General features: G+C 44.7%; 2 protein-coding genes across 2 annotated transcripts; one reads left to right on the top strand and one right to left on the bottom strand.

Moving 5' to 3' along the window:
* The first annotated feature begins 214 nt into the window (after positions 1-214).
* Positions 215-13957, top strand: LOC109480879 (protein draper-like). The gene is made up of 20 exons (XM_019783209.1): positions 215-708; positions 4488-4614; positions 5040-5159; positions 5448-5540; positions 5948-6061; positions 6245-6361; positions 6672-6785; positions 7009-7128; positions 7321-7413; positions 7673-7786; positions 8142-8261; positions 8516-8608; positions 8840-8953; positions 9210-9404; positions 9632-9765; positions 10029-10241; positions 10548-10734; positions 11196-11315; positions 11634-11768; positions 12075-13957. The coding sequence occupies exons 1-20, from the start codon at positions 646-648 to the stop codon at positions 12200-12202; spliced, it is 2514 nt and encodes an 837-aa protein (XP_019638768.1). The 5' UTR covers positions 215-645; the 3' UTR covers positions 12203-13957.
* LOC109480908 (matrix metalloproteinase-14-like) lies at positions 13752-20867 on the bottom strand. The gene is made up of 10 exons (XM_019783275.1): positions 20466-20867; positions 18665-18788; positions 17621-17844; positions 17238-17445; positions 16745-16903; positions 16319-16465; positions 15903-16042; positions 15424-15562; positions 14822-14961; positions 13752-14566 (listed from the first exon to the last, which is right to left on the bottom strand). Exons 1-10 carry the CDS (start codon positions 20547-20549, stop codon positions 14342-14344), a joined length of 1590 nt encoding a protein of 529 aa, XP_019638834.1. The 5' UTR covers positions 20550-20867; the 3' UTR covers positions 13752-14341.
* Positions 20868-22518: the final 1651 nt, after the last annotated feature.

Below are 22518 nucleotides of genomic sequence, written 5' to 3'. Positions count from 1 at the left end.
GAAAAGACCAGGTACTTTTAGACGTATCTGGCTTGTTGTAAGATACGCTGTGTGTAAACCTGTAACCATAGAATAGAAGAAAAAGATGTATATGTCGTGATCACCAGTTGCCAGGTCTTGTGGGCCGCATACATCATCGGGGGCCTCTGTACAAAAGAATACATATTGTATTGAAAGGCGGTACCGAATACCTCATCGCATGAATATTGAAAGAGCGCACGGATGAAGTTAATGTTGAACCCTTAATGAGCACATCGTGAATCTTCATTACCGTAGGACCTTTTGGACAAGATGCTCAAATAGACAAAAGCTAAATGAGTGGTGCGCCTCTGTTTGGTACATTGACTTTGAGGAATATTCCCGCTACCCCATTCTTCCCTCTCGCGGTGGTAAATCCTGTTTCACGCTCGCCCATGTCAATTGAGAAAGTCGCATTCCTCCAGCGTTACCCGGTAAGACCCACTCCAGCCAATAGCCCAGCGGAAAACTGCGCACCACCGGGATCGGTAAACACGTCGTGAGCTCTGAGCCTGCGAGACTCATTTCTACTGACACCCGATAATTTACGAGAAAGAGGCGGTAAATTTTGGATTTTATTGCGAGCAAAGTTCGGATTTTACGAGCGTGAAGCTTTCACTGTCGTCCATGGAGGGAGGAGGGAGTTGGAGAGTGATAGCGGCTATCGTCTTGATTCATTTCTTTGTAGAGGTACGTCCACACGCTTTTTGCAGCCATTGTCATAATCATATTGCGGCCAGAATGCTGTTCAGTTGTTTTTGTTGTTGGGCTTGTTGCGCAGAACTGTTGGATCTACATTTTCATTTGTTACCCTAGTTGGTCTGAATTTTAGGGTGGACGTGGGATAGTTGTTGCGATAAATGAAGAACGCGCGCGTCGGGTCTGCGCCTTAATCTGGACCGGTGAGGTTTTGTGGTCGGCACTGCGCACATTCCCCGTACGTCTGGTGATCCTAAAACCAGCAAGATTTGGCAAGGTCGCCGACAATTATCTACGAATATTCCTCGATATTCCACGGTCCTTAGTGCATTTACAGCCCATTTACTCCCATGAACAGACCGATCAAATATTCATAGTACAAGAACCCGAGATTTGCCACACCCAAGAGTTACTGTCGCTTCATGAAAAGTAAACTCATTGAAAAAACGTCAAACATTCTTAAAATGTAGAGCAAAAATTAGATCTTGTAAGTCGTCTATAGTTACGTATCCTTAGTTGTCGATGAAGTAACAGCATATTGAGAACATTTTGCCGTAGATGAGCATTAGTCAGCCCGCAGAAAGACGACGTCGACACATTCCCAGAAATCAGGCAAACAGTGACATCACACAAGATGCTCTGACAAACATCCTCAACTTGCCCAGGAATCCGTCGGAAATCGTGTCTAAAATACAGGAGGTTTTTTCGAAAACAGAATAAATCTATACCGTATTTCAGCGTTTCTATCAAATCATTGGAGCTACATGTACGTCTCTTTGGCCATGGCCACGTGTGTGTGTGGGGGACACTGGTACGTAGAACTATATGTCCTGTTTGGAGATTCCGCATTGCCGTTCGAATTCCTTTCCTACCGTCTTGATGCACATTAAAAATCCTGATTTATATGACATATGATTCGCCATAGTGTGTCCCAAAGTAGTATCCATTTTGTGGTGTTTTATTTGAAGAGAGAATCTGAATTAGGCAATAGAAAGCAATAATGATATTTCTGTAATCTAAGCAAACAACGAGTGAGTTAAGAACAGCAAGAAATTTCTACAGTGTCATGGTGTTCTCTTGAGTTGTAATCTTAATAAGAGTTTCCCGCAGTTTAAAGAAAATAAATAGCGTTTTCAGAACTCGTCACTGTGAAATAATGACATTGAAGGGCGACAGTCAAAAACCCCATAGGCAGCAAGATTCGGTAACAATGGCTTCTTGGGCATGTTTTGTAACCCATGGCAATCGATGTTCACGGGGTCATATGTCATGTTCACTCTGGTTGTCATTCCCTCAAGATCCTGTCATTTTACAAAATTGAACTGGATAAGTATCTGTGGTTAATGTTAGACATCCGACTTCTCTCTGGACAAAGTGCACTAGACGTCTTTTTAAAGCGTCCACAGCAAAAGACTTTACACAACAATGCCTTTTGACTTTTTGCCGTCTGTCCTTATTTAATGCGTTGACCCAATTCCATACGCTTTAGCGTCGCTACTTATTTCCAAAAAAGGCGCATTCATCAGTTTCTTTAAAAAACGGTGCATGCATCAAAAGTAACCATCCATGGGTTCCGGTGTGAGTGTACAGAATTAGGTTGCTTGAGAGTGACAGAACATCTTAGTCTTGAAGCGTTCCGAGGTGGCCGTTCTATCACTTGATTCACAACCACACGCAGGATGGTCGACGCTGCCCTTTTGCCAGGGTTCACACAAGATGCTCTGAGAGTTCTGAATGGCCGCTGTGTTCCAACTGTCACTTCCTCAAGTACCGCTCGAAATCCATTGTTCTTCCATGCCAACAAGCCGATTGTGGTCGGCTTTCGGTTCATAGCATCGCGTCAATCAACGTCCAAAACCAAAGGATCTAATGTTTGCACAAGTGCACGACAGCCATCGCCTTGGGAAAAGTTCAGGTGTGTTTGGGGTGCGGATTGGTCCTCTGCTTCTCTACCTTCTTTGTGAAGGACGGGAGTGAATTCCTTTGCCATTTGGGATTTCCAGCAAATATGAAGAAGATGCCGAGAGGGCGGGATGTGAGTTGGGGCTCAAATGAGGAACATTTTTGACCGATGCGTCACTTTCTGGATCCCAGTCGGATTCTTTATTCCCTAGTGGTTCCCAACGAATCATGGTAGAAACCGCCATATGTATGCAACAAAAACATGAGCTATTCGTGTAAAATCATTATGAGAGCCTAGAAACCAACTACTGTAGTATCCTGTACATACAAGTATCCTGTACATACAATGTGATGGAAGGGCTAACATTTCAAGATGGTAATATTTCTGCCTTGAATGTTGGAGATGGGAGGTGAGCAAGCATATGTTGACCTAGCAGCATTCCAGAAGGAGTACTGGAAACTGCCAGCGCTACCACTGCGTCACTTTGTGTACTAGCGGACGTGCAACACAACATCGTCCCCTGCCTTGTTGGAGGTCACAGGGAACATTACACTTGACTTGTGACATAACGTTGGGTGGGGGCCAATGAAGAGTTAGTTCAGGAAGTGGGGCGGAAGTACTTTGTTGGCGGTATAATGCTGACAGTACAGACTGGACCTCTCCGGTTCTCGGTCAATCATAGCCTGGGATGCGGTCAAGTATGCCTGTACTGGACATGAAGATGAAGAAATTGATTCTAAAATGCACGAAACGAAATTCTTGATTTTCGTCTAATCTTAAAACATTCTAAGCTTAACAGGACAGATCATTTTTTCATATAATGAACGTCAGTCAAAGAGCTCAAAGAGCGGTCAGCGCAACATCAGCTGGGAGAGACATCAACGTTGAACACAAAAGCACCTGGTCCAATGATTGGCCAGGGAGCATTTTCTTTGGTCTTATTGAAGTCCTAGAAAGGGTAGATTAATCTAAAAAATCTAAAAATAGTACTTTTCAAAAGTGTGCGTAGACCTTCATTTGCCCTGTGTGACAATGTGTCAATAGGTAATGTTTGTTACGTTTTGTGGGGTTACGAAGAATACTGCAGCTTGAGCTTTTGCAATCGCGATGGCAACATGTACATGTCGGTAGGATTTCAATATAAGGATATCATCAAAGGGAAAGTGGCCTTTTCTTGAGATCATGTAGACAAAGCAATAAAGAGGGGTTGGTAGAAAAGTAGGGATAAAACGTACCGAATTCAATTTGTATTTTCTCACACTTATTCACCAGTAGTGTGGATATGTGGTCTTCTTTGTCAGCTATGTACGGATCAAACAACGACCAAAAATAGTTGCAACCCAAAATAGTTACTGACGTTTTTCTCAAGAATGCATCCAGTTCAGTTTGTTGAGATGCTTGGATAATCACAGTCTCTTATTCCACAAGCCTGTAACAACTAGTACATCAATTTAGAATTACGTCACCGTTGCTCTAAGGAGCTGGTAGGGCGTTATACCTGAAGAACAATTGGTGGGTTTTATATAGACGCAAAGGTTTCAACTGAGAACCTTATAAATGTTTGTCCACGCCTCTTGTGGCAATGCCACCAACGTTGTCATCCTCTAGTCTGCACCAACGTAGTCACCCTCTAGTCTGTGTGATATGCTGCCTTTCACGATGGTATCATTATACTGACTGTTATTGCATGATTTTGAGTTCGTTCTCATCGTTGGTATCATCTGACCCACAGACATCAAATGACTTGTGCTGCAAGGACTGCTGTTATAACAATACTCCTATATTCATGGAACCCCATTGACCAAAACAAAGAGCCCTGCAGCTAGCTGGGGTACTGAGTGTCCTGTATTCCTACCCGTCCCTGCAGGGCGTTCTGTCCGCGGCATGTGAGAACCACAGTCCTCTGTGCGGGAAGAACCCAGGCTGGCCCACCACCGAGATGTGCGCCACCAACTACGTCCGCGACAAGTGTCACCAGTTCTGCGGCATCTGCTGTAAGTTGAACTTCAAATACAGCGGAAAGGTCGTTCTTTCTTACGTTGGCCAAGGTTAAACGTCCTGGAGACGCTATTTGTTACTGAGTACTGAGGAAGAGCGGTAAACATCACGTGAAAAGAGAGTCTCCGTAAATTCTGTTCGTTGCTTGTATCAGGATGTTTAGATATTGTATAGTGGCTGTCCGTTGTATATTTGGCCTTTATAGTACATTCCTCCTTCCCTTTACAATTTGTCGATGTACAAAGTGCCTTGTGTTAGCTGTTAGCTTCTATTATTATCATGATAACCTGGTGTAAGCATATACAAATAGACATTGCGGAGATTACGTAAGGCTCCGTGCAATTTGCACATGCAAACTGCTGCCGAGTGTTTGCAAAGGGCGCATGACGCAGACCTCGACCTTTCTTTTCTCGCCCGCCAGCTTGCCCGTCGCAGCCGGCCTGTCGGAACGGGGGTCGGCGGGGAGGCAACCCGGAGAACTACGGCAACAGGACGTGCGACTGTAACTGTGTGGGGCTGTGGAGCGGACAGACCTGCTCAGGTCAGCCGGGAACATTCACACATTCTTTTATTCTTTTTTTAAATAGCTCAAGTACATATCAAAGCACTATAACGCAAGGTATGTCGACACAATTACTATTATATATAAGGTGAATTATTTTTCATAACATCAGACATCGAACAAGGGCAACATAGTGTTATTGCAGTTGGGCAACCGTGAGTTCTGATGTCAAATCGGACAATGATAAAACAAAAACACCACAATCACGTTTTGTGATGTAATATGATTTATGGTCGCTAATCGCTAATTTCTTATGTCTCTGTTCAGAATGCCAGGCGAGATGTTTGAATGGCGGGACGTTGGACCGCGCAACCTGCACCTGTAAATGTACACCTGGATGGGACGGGGACCAGTGTCAAGGTAAGGATATGGGCTGTAACCTCGGTCTGACCAGCTACTTTAATGATGCATTATGACTTTGAGTTGATGATGATTGTTTGTACAAGTAATTTGGACAAAAAGTACGTACCACACAGAGCATACAACAACAGAAAATCCGGTACTAAGGCCAGGGGACGTCCCAGGAAGACATGGATAAAGGGTGTGAAGGACACATTGACTAGGTATGGCATGCCTGTAACAACAGCCTCCAGACTAGCCATCGTCCGTCAACTGTCCCTCCCCAGCCCACGACGCCACAGACGGAAGAAGTGGAAGGACAAAGTAAAGATAATTGTTGATCCAGCTTGTCTAACCGTGGTTGTTCTATTTAGAAAGTTGTTTTTTTTTTACGTTTCGTACCAACCGATAATTTCTCTGTTGGTCAGACCCCTGCGTGGACAAGAGCTCACTCTGCGGAGCTAACCCGGGTTGGCCCACCCAAGACTCCTGCAAGACGAGTTACGTGAGGGACAACTGTCACGCCTTCTGTGGCGTCTGCCGTGAGTCTTGTTCTAAACTATTCCGCAATATGAATATGTCTACACGTAGATACATGCATTATTTATACAGTGTGAGTATGGAGAATAGTTTACCGGTATGCTTTGTTGATTATGATATTTTTCCTTCCGACTACTGTTTTGTCATGTCCGTTACATCAAATCGTCAGTTTATTTCCTCTCCAGAGCAAAGTGCTGTAACTTCGGGAGGATGTAAGAAAATCTGTCGGAATGGCGGGACGCTGTACCCAGAATCCTGTGTGTGTGAGTGTGGGCCGGGGTGGATGGGAGACCAGTGTTCCGGTCAGTATCATTACAAGATGCTCACGACATTTCATTCTGTTTCTCATGAGTACTATTGTGTAGTAAATAAACATTAAATAGTATTACTAGAAATAGGCAACGCGTCTTCCAAAAAGACTCGATATGTTATGATTGTGGGTAAATAAGGCACGTGCCCTCTACGTCTACATCTACATGTATCTTTATGTTGCTGGGCAAAGCCCTCGATGGGGCTCTTGATTTCTTTCATTGCCTTGGTGTATGAAAGACACTGACTGAATCTGTTATATCATATAAGTCAGTAAGTGCCTGATGTTGCTCCTGTTCGCAGAACCGTGTGAGAACAAGAGCCCGCTGTGCGGGGCGAGCCCGGGGTGGCCCACAACTGACCTGTGCTCCAACAACTACGTCATGACCAACTGTCCACTCTTCTGTGGAAAATGCGGTGAGCTTCGGGCCGTGTTATGTTTATGTTGGTAGTACAGTTGCGAATACAGCTGTCGATTCAACGGTCATCGTGTATCTGTCTTTCAACTGCCCGGTGCACGTTATACGTTTTTTCAGACAGTCCGTGCTCTTCACTGGCTTCTTAATTCTTTGAGCTAATTTTGGGGCCAATTAGATATTACACGGGATGCTGACTTGTATTTTACCGTCCGTGCTCACAGAATGTCAGGAGTCCCCCAGGTGTCGGAACGGCGGTTACCGCGGGAACAACCCGTCCAAATACGGCGACAGGAGCTGTGAGTGTAACTGTGCCGGGCTGTGGAGCGGACCCACGTGTGCAGGTGAGCCATGCGGATTTAAGTCATAAGTTTGTGACAACAACCAGTGATAAAAGCTGCTTATGTGCAATCGATGCCTACATGCTGATTTTTGGTAATTTGAATGCATGGTTCTGTCACCATGAACACTTGCAGTTGCCAGTATGCGTGTGTAACTTTAAATGTCCCTGTACCTCGCCCCATCCCGTCCCACAGAGTGCAGTGTGCGGTGTGCGAACGGCGGAAGACTGGACCGGTCCACCTGCACATGTGCCTGCACACCTGGCTGGGACGGAGACCTCTGTGACAGTGAGTACAGCTCCTCTGTGTCTTTGGCGAGAACAATCTTCACCAATGCAAGACGCAAAAAGAAATATGAAACTGGTGGTGTAGCTTACATGTTAAGACACATACTCTCTTGTGATGGTCATTAGGTATTGGAACCCATGGCACTATATTGAAACGTCAAACAATTGATATGAGCAGTGTTATTTCATGTTGAAGAATTTCGAGAAGTTGCATTGCTGATTCAGTGCTGGACATAATGACAACGTCTGTGTTTCTCCAGAGCCGTGCACGAACGCCAGCCCTCTGTGTGGCGCTAACCCAGGCTGGCCCACAGCAGACTCCTGTCGATCAGACTACGTCGTCAACAACTGCCACCAGTTCTGTGGAGAGTGCAGTAAGTTCACATATAGCATACGCCGTGCTATCGCTAAACGATTGCAAACCGTAGAACATTTCTGGGACAGTCATGCACGTGTTCTGCAAAATTTAGCTGTCTTGTTACGGGAAAGGACTGTCTTTTACATCATTGTCAGCTGTTAGTTCTGTTACAGCTTTCCTGACAGTTCCATGACATCAAAATCGTACGACGACTGTGCCCATGCTGTATCTGTCTACCCTCTACCACGCTTCGGGAGGCGGCTTGAAAGGGTAGAAATTGACCAAATAGAGAGATAACATGCCGAGGGAGTTGGTCCACTAGAGAGTGCGGCAAAATGTACTGATTCACTGACGAGCTGCTCTTTTCCCAGGCTGCCCCACCTACCCCGGGTGTCGGAACGGCGGAGTGCGGGGTGGAAACCCCAAGAACTACCTGAACAGCACCTGCGACTGTAACTGCGCGGGGATGTGGAAGGGACCCACGTGCGAAGGTAGGAGATGTTGCCTACATCAACGCATTCAGTAATTGTTATCGAAAGCTATGAAATTAGTTGTCGGCTAGGTGCCCTTGTAAGCAATGAGACGAACGCTGCAACCTGTATTCTTCGTACTGTTCGTCAATTCGATGAAAACATTTCTTTGCTTATCAGTAGCTGCTAGAGATCGATTCATGGTAAACAAAATTGACATTTGTGTCATTTTTGTTGTCTTTTTTATCCATTTTAAGCGGTTTTTTACTCCCCAGAATGTAGAATACATTGTGAGCATGGCGGGGTAGTGGACTTCACCACGTGTTCGTGCCTGTGCTCCCCCGGCTGGGACGGGCCACTCTGCACAGGTAGGTGGACATTATGGAAGATAACATGGTCATCTGGCATATATAGTACGAAAAAAACTATTATACCATTGTCGGAATAAGAACTACGTGGATAGGTTTTGTAGTGTCCCACGGTCGACGTTGCTTGTACATTTTGTTCGATTTCTTCCCTATGAGTATGTTTCATATATTCACTGCTAGCTATAGTTTGAGCCTATTTGAGCACTACTGCTTACATTGTACGTGCTACAGAGAGGTGCGAGGACAAACATCCGTACTGCGGGGCCAATCCAGGCTGGCCCACCGTGGAGTCGTGTAACACTGACTACGTACGGGAGAACTGCCACGCCTTCTGTGGGGTTTGCCGTAAGTAACTTTTACAAAATTTTGTTGATTCCATCTTCTCTACTGTCCGACAATGATTATATATGATTGGGTTTACGTCATTAGAAGAATAGAAGTATGCATATGCTATATGTTTCCTGAAATGGTGCATTTTCTGATATGTGACAAGAGGTCTGTTCCATCCCAAGAAAGGAAACATTTTGCCAAGTTTGTGAAACCTGTGTTGTGTAGCGTGCTTCTCAATGTCTTCTTCTCCCAAATGTAACCTCCGCTGCAGAGGTCAGCAAGGGTAAGCCAAGCGGGTCCATCTTGAAGCCCAAACCCACGAACATACAAGGAGACGGCCCGGGCACGGTCAACTTTTGCATCACCGCCCCCTGCCGGAACGGCGGGACCTGCATCCCCATGAAGACCGGGTTCCGCTGTAACTGTCCCCAGGCGTTTGAAGGGGCTCGTTGTGAGATACGAACAGGTAACTGATTTTTTTCTACAGATGATATTCTCTAATGGTATTACATTTCTTTATCAAATGAAACAGGCTTGAGCAATTTATACGGCTCCTACAGGTGTTGTATTCTTTGTCATATGAATATACTTTTTGTGCGTCGTCATATGACGTTTCATATCTGTTCATCGACTTTTTTCTTACGATTTAGATCTTTTAGCTGTCTTACGGCTGCACTGTTCAATTTCCCACAGACTGCAAGTTTTCCTTCGACCTTGTGTTCCTGGTGGACGGGTCCACTAGTGTCGGTCCGAACGAGTTCGACAAGTCCAAGGCCTTCCTGCGGAACGTCATCAACCAGTTCCAGATCGGGCCAGACGCCACCAAGGTAACCACATCAACATCAATTCAAAAGCTTTTTGTTCTCGCGATCTAAGATTTGACTGCTAGAAAAACTTACTCTGATAGGGCGGTGCTCAGTGCTACATGTATTATGTTGGCATTGTACAGGTTCATTTTATCAGAAGGTGTGTCAATTCCATGGTCGAGTGTACGTCACGCCTCCATTGTGTTGGGCAGGGTGTGCCAAAGAAAGAAGTAATTGCATTTAGCGGAAGTATGTAAAGAACTTGTCCTATTCACCTTCCCCAGGTGGGTGTAATCCAGTACAGCAGCACCGTGCGTGAGGAGTTCTCCCTGAACCGGTACCTGACCAAACAGGACGTCATGCGCGCCATCGACCGGATCCCGTTCCTGGGCGGGTTCACCCGGACGGGGGAGGCCATCACCTTCATGAAACAGCACAGCCAGTTCCGCGGGAACGTCCCCAAGATAGCCATCGTCATCACGGACGGCAGAGCGCAGGTCGGGAGACTTAGTCCCAAAACAGTCGTTATTTTACCCAGAAGTAAAAAAAAAACACTTGCGGTAACACTTGTGGAGCGTTATTGATGAGATTGTTGTTATTTTTCCGTGCTATTGATTTGCTATGAGGAAACAGTGAGGTTGCGCAGAGGAGATGATGCTACAACTCGTCGGAATGTAAACCGCATTCTCGTTAGAAACTTGCTATGAATACGGTCTGTTTCCTGGACTCTACGGGAACTCTGCTTTATAAGCTATGTATGTAAGTATTCCAATGTCTGATATATTCTCCCCCCCCCCCCCCAGGATGACGTCAGCTACCCGTCCCAGATGGCTCACGGCGCAGGCGTCATCATGTACGCCATCAGCGTCGGCAGCGTCAACATGAACGAGCTGAAGCTGATCGCCAGCGCGGAGAGGTACATCACCACGGTGTCAGACTTCGACGCGCTGTCAACACTCACACTCAGCCTCACCGAACAAATCTGCCGTGGTAAGTACTCTCCAAGCAGAGGTTGGTGGGGGAAGATCGTCACCTTTCTATATATGACCCGTTTTTTGTCGCTACCCCCCAACAAACGACAAAAACAAAAACGGCATATTAGTATATAGAAAGGTAACGATCTTCCGCCGCCAACCTCTGCTTGGAGAGTAGCGGTAAGACCTCCTCTGACTACGTTTTGCGTGTTTAGATGTACCTAAGTCATAGAAAGTGTCGCCAATCGCTACATGGTTGAGCCATATTTGTAGCCTTTTCTAGAGTTCAGATGATGGTACTGTACAGCAAATAAAACAGGAAACCAGTCACTTGCTACTTTCATCGCATGCAGCCTTGATCAGTGTTGCCTTTTCATTCACCTTCATTTCCTTCTTCCCCGACCTTCCCTCAAAGGCAAAGACTTGAATGTTTTCAATCTCAACAGCTACTTGGACTCGACACTGTTGTTTTTCCAGGTGCTGCTGACACCTGTCAGGTGCCAGTGCTTCAGTTTGAGGACTGTCTGAGTGAAATGTTGTCCAAATGTTACTCCCTGGACGGACATAACAGCAGGGTCGTCCGGGTCGAGTCAACAGGTGGGTACAAAACTGTAAATACTTTCAGGAATGCCATATCATCGTGCTGTAGGACCTTGAAAAAAATCGTAGCCTCTACCAGGCTTCGGGAGGCGGCTGAAAAAACGTAGAAATCGGCCAAAAACTGAAATAGAGAGATAGCATGCCATGGGAGTTGGTCTGCTGGGAGTTTGCCAACTCCCCTGGCATGTTATCTCTCTATTTGGCTGATTTCTACTCTTTCCAGCCGCCTGGTAGAGGCTAGAAAAATCGAGCACTGTTCCTGACGAGAATATATTTCTTAAGACCATCTAAAGTCTTGAGTTTAACGTCCCCCAGGTAACGCCAACACCTGTGACATCCCCATACGGCAGTACGAGGAGTGCGCCAAGGAGGCCATCTCCACATGTAACCGTGTGCGCACGCGCGGGCGAGCCAACAGGGGGAAAAGGTCGGCGACGTTCGGCTCTGACGGTAAGTCAGGATAATGTTTGCACTTCATTCTGTATCTGTATAGCCCAGTATAATCACCCTTCGGCGTAACACACCAGCTTCGCAGGCACGATGCGCGGCGGCAGCTGGGTACATTACACCGAACAACTTCAACACCTAACTCTAATCATTATCAAGATTGTCCATTTGTCAGTGTTTGTATACATCTAACACAAGTCAGTGTCGTTTTCATGCACTGTAAGAACATTAGACAGAGCGGTAGATAGAGACCGTTTGTGTACCCATGTTTTTCAGCATCGTATTAAGCTTAGTAAACTGCCGTTCCAGACGGAGACACGTCCAGAGGTGTGCCTGGACTGTCCGCCGTCGCCGCGGTGGGGGCCGTGGTCATCCTGACGCTCGTCGGGCTCGGCGTCACGCACTGCCTCAAGAAACCCACAAGAACGGCGAAATGATTCCCGCCAGTGCTGACAACAGTTGTGCATCGGCTCCAAACTTGTGTAGAAGACAGTTGAGTCTTGTCGATCCTTTACAAGAAAGGTTCTTGTGTAGCCTGCACTCCCAGATGTATGTTCGACAGTCTGTGAAGAATATATCCTACTTCTAAAACTTGGAACTTCACATGCAGCTCTAGTAAGGGATGAGGAAAGATTTGAGGTAACGTGTAGCGTGTATATCTGATGGATCCGATGATAGAGAGAAATGTTATCTTAGCTGCACTTATTTCAAAAGGGGCTTTCTGTAAGAACATCAACAAGAAATTACAAAAAAGAGTTTCGACAACCACCGATCGGTTTTGAGTATTTTTACATACCCATGTAGCTATCTGCTGCAATTTTACAAACGTCGTAACATTGACAATTCCGGCAGCTTGTCGTCATGTGTTGTACTGAGAACCACAAGAACCACGAGACTGCGTCTTCTGAAGCATGCAGCGACCGTTTTCGTCTTTCTGAACTAGTCCACTACAGGGTACCCAAGTAATACACAATGTCCAATTAGGTATGACGACGAGCTTTGGTTAGGTGAGATGGCCAAAAAGTCGTTAGTTTTTCGTGAGAAATGATTGGATGTGTTTACATTAGCTTGAACCGTTTTGTGCCGAGGTTGCCTCGAATTAAGCTCTGATTGGGTGAATAAAAAAGAAACTTTATTTTTGAAAAGGCGAGAGACGTCGACAGTTAGCTGAGAGAAAAAACTTTCTTACATTGAATTACAACTATGTCTAAATGTTATAAGACTTACTAAACGTTGGTGGCAATGCTTGTTTATTGCATGAGAGACAATGTATACTAGTCCTAATTGATAAGTTAACCACAGTACATAAACATGATATATAGGGAGATACCAGTACTTGATAGTGTTGTAGAGAAGCCAACGTAGAGTTTGGTTCTGTGTTACGTGACCACACTACATTCCTAACCAATAAGTTGTACAAATAACACAGGAAAAATATTATAATGGCAATAAGTAACAATATACAATTATTAGAAAGTATATACATGTACAACATAGTGTGGAATGCTAGTCCTTAAAACTACTGTCCAATTTATCATCATATTTTTCATACAGAAATCTTTTGAGTACATGCACAACTTTAGTACTAACAATACTCATACTGTAGGAACATTCAAGGATTGTCCAAAATATCAGATTTGATGCATGTATGTTTGTAATGTTCAATTAAAGTGACTTCTAGTGAATGCTCTGTATTCTTTTCTTCTGAAGTTTTGTCAGAAATTTTATATCGAGCACTGTCCATCGGACTATAGAAGTATATATGTTTTGATATTAGTGTTGCCACCACCACCAATTTCACACACAATGTGAACATCATGGTCCAATCCTGTTAATGTCACTATATCATCTGTCACTAGATGTATCAGGAAGAGCGTGGTTAAATGTATTGAGGTCTAGTGTGTTTTATTTTCTATATCTTGACACACTGTATCTCTGAACAATAGGTCTTACTTTGTCCTCATAGATTCATTCAGTCAATGCATCGCCACCCAAGTTGTTTGAACAAACGTTTTATTTACAAGAGTAAAAAAAAACTATGATACACTTTGCAACAGTTAGTCATGGTTGTAGAAAGTAAAACCATGCGTCCCGCACATGATGGAGAAACAAACCTTACGTTTCGGTTTTGCATAGTGAAAATTACAGCGGAAGATAAAAAGACGACTACAAATAACCTTACATGTTACACATGAGGACATGGTGACGACCAGCGTAGTGTCCACATCTACTCTAACAACAGTATTTAGTCTACCCCTAAAACATTCAAATCTTCCAAATAGTAATCGGTCGAAACAAAAATTATGAAAACTTACACCACCTTAATGGCCACGATTCTTGAGTACATTATACTTTCCCTCTCTATCACTAAAAACGATATTCCACAGGGAGCTAAACTAAATTTTGCAGGAGTTGACTATTAAACTTTAGAGAATGGAAGACGCTGTCTATAAAAAAACTTGTTAATGTGCAATCTTTTCATCTAGAACTTGTGCGCATACATGTACAGCAATGTCTGAATTTCTGAACATCATATTCTTAAAGCAACACTTTCTCCGGCCCTATGACAATTGCGCTTAAAAGAGCAACAGTTTTGCAACTAACACTGAGAGAAACGAAGGCAAGACTACGCTAGGGACCAGGCTGACCCCGCCGTTGATGCCTACCACCTGACATGGCGGCAGTTTGGGCGTGGTCTCCTCTACCTGCATCATACAGCCGAACCAGTACTGCGCGGTGGACTTCGGGTAGCCGGGGTCCACGCTGAAGGACGTGTCGTTAAAGCGCCAATACTGGCTGCCCTGTGGAACGGATGGAACACAATGTTATACTTATAGATAGATTGCTCCTCTGGGTTTTTGTCACATATATAGACTATTAGTGAATACATGTGTTACGTTCAAAATCGAATTTTGAAGTATAGCTAAGTAAAGTTTCTGTACATCGTACCAACACATTGGACGTGGTATGCGTTGAGTAAAACTATGTAAAATGTGGTATAATACTTCATTACTCTGGCCTAATTTAAGATTTTAAAAAATGAGCAGTTGTCTGACCTTGAAGAAGTATGTCCTGCCGTTCATCCACTGCAGAACTGCGTCCACTCCGTCCTCGGGAACACCGTTCCACACCGACAGGTCACGTGGGTAGCCCCTGTCCACACCCACCCCGGCTCGGTAACGGTAGTACTGGTCGTCTGCGAAGAGACAACACAACGTCATTATTTCATATTACTAGTACTGTAGCAACTGTGAGTATCACTTCACTGTACTGAGACAAGCACGTTATCTATCAGAAGGCTCTTGTAGAATGTCCTTGATTGAGAAAGCATTAGAGTAGTACTAGTATATCATAAAACATTAGCTAGTTTTCCACAATGTAGATAACCCAGCTTCTAACTCCCGAGAGACAATCCACCATTTCCTTCAGAAGGAAAACTAGCTAATGTTGTGGAAAACTAGCTAATGTTGTGGAAAACTAGCTGGTGTTTTATTATACATGTATACTACTCTAATGCTCTCTCAATGGAGTGAAGAGATATAAGTTCATATTGTGTGTGACATGAGGTTATGAGGTTGATGCAAATAGATGCGTTTGATTTTCACATAACATAACACATCTAATCTAATCTGAAAGTAATTTCAGGAGGGCTGTTCACCTTTGGTGAAGTAGAGCCTGCCGTTCCCAGACCAGATGAAGGCGGTGTCGACGTCTTCGGGGACTCCTCCCCACTGGCTGATGGGGCGGGGGTAGCCCTGGTCCTGCTGGGTGTTGGTGTAACGCCAGTACTGGTCACCCTGGGGGAATACGTGGGGACTAGTTAGTTGGTTGAAAAAAAGGTAAAATTTAACTAACGTTATGTTATGACCAGAAACTTGCGCTAATAAGAGACTTTGGAAATTTACAAACACGGGCAGGCTTCTTATGTGTGACAGGCTGAATAAAAGTTTTTAAACGGGAACTGTGGCTCCAGATGTCTTACCGAGGGACGACTGCGTGTGCAAGATGTCGGTTAGCTGAGGAATGAATCCCCTCGAATTCATACGAGCAGGCTTCTTATTTACACCTAACTAGAAAGTATTTCTGTATCATGTGTCATATCATATTACTATATTATTAAATATTACTATGATTTACCTTGTAGAAGTAGATTTTCTGGTTGCGTCTGTAGTACACAGCGGCATCCAGGTCTCCGGGAAGATCGCCCCACACTTCAGAGATTAGCTTGGGATATCCGTCAGCCATACCGGCGGAAGTCAGCTCCCAGAAGTAGTTCCCTGTCAGCAACAAGTGAGATCAGCGTGTCATAACCTGCATTCTACTTAGTCTCTACCAGACTAACTACGCTGGCTATATATAGGAGAATATTTGCCAGGGGAGTTTGACCGCCTTGGTCGGTTTGACTGGCCGCGAGGAAAGAAACGACCTTCCGCGGCCGGACTTCCATGGCCAATTTTACTCTCCTTTTTGTGTTTTTCTTAAGAGACGCAATTTGGAAATCAAGTGCGGATAACTGTAGTTCGCTGCTGAAGCGACAGGGTGCAGGTGTTTACCTTTGAAGGCGTAAGTTTTGCCGTCTGCTGAGATGGTGATGGCGTCCAGCTCTCCGCTGCAGGTGTCGGGAACGTCAGGGTTGGGGTTGGGGTTGGGTGTCATGCCGGCGTCGGGCCGTGGGGTGGGGCGCTCCATATCCGGCATACCTATGAGGTGGAAAGCAGTTAAGATACAATCTTTCAAATCACGTCATGTGTACCTATATTATGGTCAGTATTGTGAAGAGATTGCTAACTGACTCTACAAATGAAACAAGGAATACAAGACAAGAAGTCGTCTAGAATATCCATACCAATTAATCGTTAAAATATGAAGAACCATAATTATTAATTCGAAGTAGGCTTCTCAAACCAATATACCACCCGATTATTGAATATGTGTCGCAAAACTACTTCAAAGAAGACTGAGTTGAAATCTCCGCTCACCATACAGCATCTGTATCCCTGCGATGTCGTCGGAGTGGAGCACCAGGTTAGGCTCGAAGCCTCCGTAGAAGGGCGCCATGAGGGCGTCCGATATTTCGGAGTGGGACAGACCCAGGGAGTGGCCGAACTCGTGAGCTGCCACTTGCAACAGGTTAATTCCTGTGGGGAAAGTGTAATCATGCAATGAACATAACGTTCCGCTTTCAGTGGTCGCTACGTAATGAAATATGAATTCGTACATAAGTGGAACTCCTTTCAGATGTGGTAATAGTTACGACGTAAAAACTCTTCCGCTTTCCAATTTCTTGGTCAGGCGGATTTCTCTAGTTTCTGGAACTAGGGAAACGATGTCAATTTAGTACTTCTAATGAACCGTCAAAAAGTGGCTTGCCAAGCTTTGTATCTTTGTGTGACTCCTCACTAGCCAAAGGGTTCATGAACGTCACCAGAATGAGAAAAAAAAGGCAGGTCAGTGAAACGTCTCAGTTTGTACCTGAAGAGGTTCTGACTGTCCACTGTTCCGACTCGTCGAAGTGGGCGTCTCCTCCGAACTGCGGGAAGAACGCGTGGGCCAGGGTGCCGCCGGGTCCGTCGAAGGGCGCGCCGTCCCCGTGATCGATGGGAGTGAACCTGACCACGATGTCAGCTCGGTTGGACGGGTCCACTCTGGTGAACGTCAGGGGGGTCTGGTCTTGCCACAGCTAACCAAGAAAAAAAAACTACGTTAGTATCGAGAATCAATACAAATCTATACCCCCGTCGAGTCATACCAACAGTTGCCACAAACTCAATTTCAACCTAGAACGATAAATAAATTCACTGATGAATCAGCCAAAAGAGATCATATCTACAGAATGTGTCGTTCATCTGCAGTACCTGAAAGGCCTGCGTGATGGCCTCGTCCACGTCGTTGCGTGGCAGGTCACGTGTGTAGTCGTCATCAGCCAGACTCCAGGTCAGGTCCCTCTTGGGCCAGGAGCTGCCCTGCAGCGCGTACCGGCGGCGGCGGCGGGCCATCCCGCGCGAGTTCGTGCCCATCATGTCAGGCACACCGCAGCGGGGCATCTCCATCATCCTCGTGGTCTCAGCGTCCATCACACCTGAAGGCACCAAAAAATTCTTGTTAACATCATGTATTCGCCTACACTCTGTTTGCATCTTTACATGCCATTTTATCTAATGCCATTTTGACTGATCTGGAAACGTTTCAATTTCCCCGTTTTAGAGCGGAAATTCGACTCGACTTCCTCTTAAAAAGCCTCATCACCATGTACAGTAACATTTCTTATCGTCTTGAACTTGAAGGAAATAGTCTGTTTACTTTTTGGCATGTTACATGTATAAATGTGGATGCTGATTCATAGCTGATGTATATTTAGCACACTGTTTAAACTTAGCAGTTTCCGATCCTTCCTCCCATTCCATAAACGATCATGTTTAAAACAGTGCCCAATCACATTCTTTTCGATAGACACCTGCTCTGCAACAAGCCTAAAATAGAATAGTATTATTGTAATGAAGACATGGTCATTCTTGCAATGCATTGTACCCCGTACAACTGTCGAGCAATGAAGCCGACCATCCATGATTCATATAGAGCTGAGGAACGTGTAAGTAACTGTTGATGTGTCCTCTAACCCACAACCTACACATCTATCGACTAGCTAAGACCAAGACTAAAACATTTGATGCTACAGGAAGACACAGAGACGCCTGGTCACGACAGCTTGGCCCAGTTTCTCAGGCATGAGGTTAGGGCTGTTATCAGTAACAGGCAGTCACTGCGTTTTTTCACGACATCGCAAAGATAAACAAAAGTAAGAACAGTTGTTCAGGTGAAACATTTGGGGCAGTTTAAAGACAGATATATTAAACAGAGTATATGATAGAGGTTGTTCTGTTTGTCTATAAAAGTCTTACCCGTCACTGTAATGTTGGCGAATTCCTGGAACATGGAAATGGCTTCCCTCATCTCGTCCGCGCTCTGGAGCTGGCCGGTCTGCATGGACGGTGGGTTCATGTACCCGTAATTCATCAGGTAGTTCTGTGGAGCAGACGCGTAACAAGTTGTCAATCATGTCTGAAATCTCAGCCAATGAGTTATTCTCTAATAATCCACGTCGGCAAAATAAAGCCCCATTTGGTTAGCGTTAATGTATGGAGGTAGAAAAATTGCATGGTTAATGTCAAAAGCTGTCCCATTTCTGTTAAAATGGTGCACCCCTTCCCTGATTTTATTTATTTTTATGAACAAGTGATTCTATAAACATCCTCTTTCGGCCTTCGGACGTGGCATAAAAAAGGGGAACTGGTTGGACAACACTGTCTAATCCAGCTCCAGACGCGACCTACAAAGGAATGATAACAACCTGTAATATGATAAACCCTGGCTTTTTCTCTGCCCCACGGCAGCAAACATTTCAGAGGGTTCGTTTGGTCAGCCGCTTTCTGGTGGGTGGGGTTGGAGTCATGGGAAAATAGGTAATTTGTCTCCCCTAGGGTTTCACATTCAGAAAATGGTTCCCACAATCTTGTAACATTACCTTTGTCATGGTAAATACAAAGGTTTTTTTTTCTCAGTTCGCTCTGCGTTTGGTCTGCAGAGAGTCGCCAAGCCCATTTCCAAGCGCAAATGGAACTGCCCTTTACAACATTCCATTGACAAACAAGGTGCACCTGCCATGAATCAAGCAGCTTAAACAGCTTCTTGTTTGAAGCTCCTTGGTGCAACACTTAAACCTGCTGTTTTGCTTCCGAAATGCCTTTTGTTTTGTAAATTTCACAGAGATTCCGTTCATAAACAAAATCATACTACATGTATAACGTTAGATAGAAATAAAGAGTTGCTTCGAAGACCTCAAGAAACACCAAGATAGCGTTCTGTCTTCAAATGGCAAGCAAATTGGAGTGGGAACAGGTGACGTCATTTTTTTGGATCAAGCTTAAGTCAAAAACTTTCATGGTGGGCTGACACTGAGGCGGGTTTATAGGCCCTTGTGTGGTAATTAGACCAGAGTTGTCGGACTCTAACCATCCACACGGGCCCCGTCAGGATGCACTGTTGTCGCCACTTGTGACATGGCCCGGTGATAATGCTCGTCACGGCATGCCGTTTAACTGAGAAAGTATCTAGCGTCTTTTCTTAACATCCTGTTTTCGGGATCAACATCAAACAACCTTGTGTGGTGCTGAACAACTCAGCACATCATAAGATGTTCTCGGTTTTTGAAGATTGGCATAACAATCGTTGCATGAATCGGCGTTCTTCCTTTGTTTTTCTAAAAGTACCTGGGGGGATCTTAAGCTTTATCTGTACATCTCCTCATCCAAGCTCGAGCTAGCTTTTAGCGACCTTATGTTAAAACATGTTAACAAAGTCGGTTTGGGCAGTAACAGTGCAACTTAATTGTGATCCAGTCGTGTTAGTCGGGACCTACCCTGGCCTGTTACTGTGGCTGGTACGGAAATGTCTGGCGAATGCCAGATATCAGACATGCGGAACCAACAACTTCGCCGCTCTGGGACTTACAAGCAATGTGTTCTTGTTACAAGCAAGGAGGTTTAAACTTGATTCCATCTGTGGGGATTATGCAGCAATCTACGGATGAAATGTAGCGCCTTCTGTCTGGAAAACTGATACTAATGGGGAGACATACACTACAGTCACTAGAACTTAGTTTTAAAGTATTATCGGATCCCGGAAGAAACATGTTCGACTTACCATTCCCTGTTTCATGCTCATGTCGGCCATCGCGCAGCCGAAGGCGGCCGAGAACAGCACGGCCAGATACATGTAGGCGTTCATCTTAATGGTCCTCTCAGTAGACGATAAAGGTCTTGACGATTTGAAGCAACTTCTGTCTTCGCTGTGCAGGTAAACTCTGAGGCAAGCCAGGAACGCCGCCCCCTTTTGTACTCTCACAGGTCGGCTGCCTCAGGTGGGTGCGTCATGGTACTGGCCATTCCAAATATGGTCATAGCTTTGTCTACAGGTAGGCGGAGCTACGGCGTACGTCATAAAGTGTAAGGTGATTCGTCCCAAATGAACGACTCACTACAAGCAGACAAAGGGACCGACAATAGGTGGCCAGGTATACTCAGAAGGGAGAGCTATATTTAGCCACGTTAGTAATGACTGTGGTTCGTTCTGTGAAGCCATCAGGATTGTAGGGAAGTTGCCAGTGCCAGCTAACGAGTGACACAGCGTTTTTTCCATGATTAAGTAGGTTTATATGGAAGGAACAGCCAATGACGTCTTCTGTTTTCTTCTGATATAGACACCACATCCTTATCAACAATGGATGCAAGTTGTATTTGTCATTGTAACATCTATTGTAATTGCCCTTCTTCATTGTATAGATGATGATTGCATCGAAATAAACGTATCATTTAAGAACATAACATAACATAACGATTTGTCATGAAGAAGTTATGCTGGACCTATTCACGACATCAACATGCGACTGTACCATTACTAAACTCGATGATATACAGGAAAGTAGTTATCGCTGTCAATCGCGTGACTTCATGGACGTGCGCATGGTGGTCGTTTTGGTGGTTTTCGTTGGTACTTTTGGACTCAAGTATTTAAAGTACACAAAGTTGACATGTATGATGTAACTACAACAAGCCCATACCATGTTGGCTTTATTTACCGAAAAGACAAGACGCCAAACTCGCTTATACCAAGGAGCAACCTCCTTGCTTATACCAGTTGTTACTCCTAAATATCGTTTTTGGAGTAGTGTACGTGCACAGTATACTTGTAATAGTAGTACATTTCCTGCTAATATTTAGAAGCTATACACATGCATTTGTTGTTACAATAAACTATACATTGTTTTTATCATCAACTATGCACATGTTCAAAACAAGTCAGTGTGCTTCCCGGATGTCACCTCCTCATTCACCGAATTCCGCCGCCCGACTGTTGACGACAGGATGACTTTTGACCTCTCCTACCTGTACCCACAGTCGTCGGTGACTCGTGACTGTTCTGTTGTATATATCCTTACGAGGTCACGTGTGTGCTTTCTTCGTACAGATTTTATTGTATAAATGGTTAGTCATTAGTCATGTGTTTAATACTGAAAATTAGTGGTTGCTGTGTACCTGTACATTCCGTTTCAGAAGCCATAACGTCTATAGTCCCCGATGGGATTTCTGGTTCGGTAAACCGCGGATTTGATGTGTAAACATCACTACATGCCTGTGGGGTGGAACTGTATCCGTCTGTTGACGAGATATATTTGTTTGCTGCGACATTCGCCTGACCTGTAGAGTACTGAGAAGTGTAGACTGTAGAGCTCCTTCTAAACACACACTCTGGCCTGGTGAGTAATCAAAGGTCGTTAACCTCACTTGATGCTTTGTTCCCAGCATCATTCAGAGATTGAAAACCTGGGAGGTGACGCTACTTGTTTCAGAGAAGGGAAACAATGGTGCCCCCTTATACCCTTTACGATGGTAAAAGTAAAAAATGATGAGAAAAAGAAATATCAGCATAATGTTCTCATCATCATCATTTCCACTCTACCATCCTCTATAACGGTAACAATATGGCCATGAGGACCGTACAGCTTTCTGAAAGAATAAATTTTTACTAGTCTTGTGCTTGCTGGTATTCAATGCTTTCACAAACAAACATGAATCAATTTATTTTACGTATGTGTTTCCCTCGCAACTAGTCTGGAAAAAAATAAGGTACAATCTTCACAGACACTAATCGTGTTTGTTACCGCTTGGTACCTAATACTAAGGCAAGTTCCTTTATG

This window comes from Branchiostoma belcheri, unplaced genomic scaffold (genome assembly GCF_001625305.1).
Source record: "Branchiostoma belcheri isolate BF01 breed outbred unplaced genomic scaffold, Haploidv18h27 scaffold53, whole genome shotgun sequence".
Classification (NCBI taxonomy): Eukaryota; Metazoa; Chordata; class Leptocardii; order Amphioxiformes; family Branchiostomatidae; genus Branchiostoma; species Branchiostoma belcheri.
The sequence above is the reverse complement of the archived record's forward strand: the minus strand, read 5'-3'. Positions and strand labels throughout refer to the sequence as shown.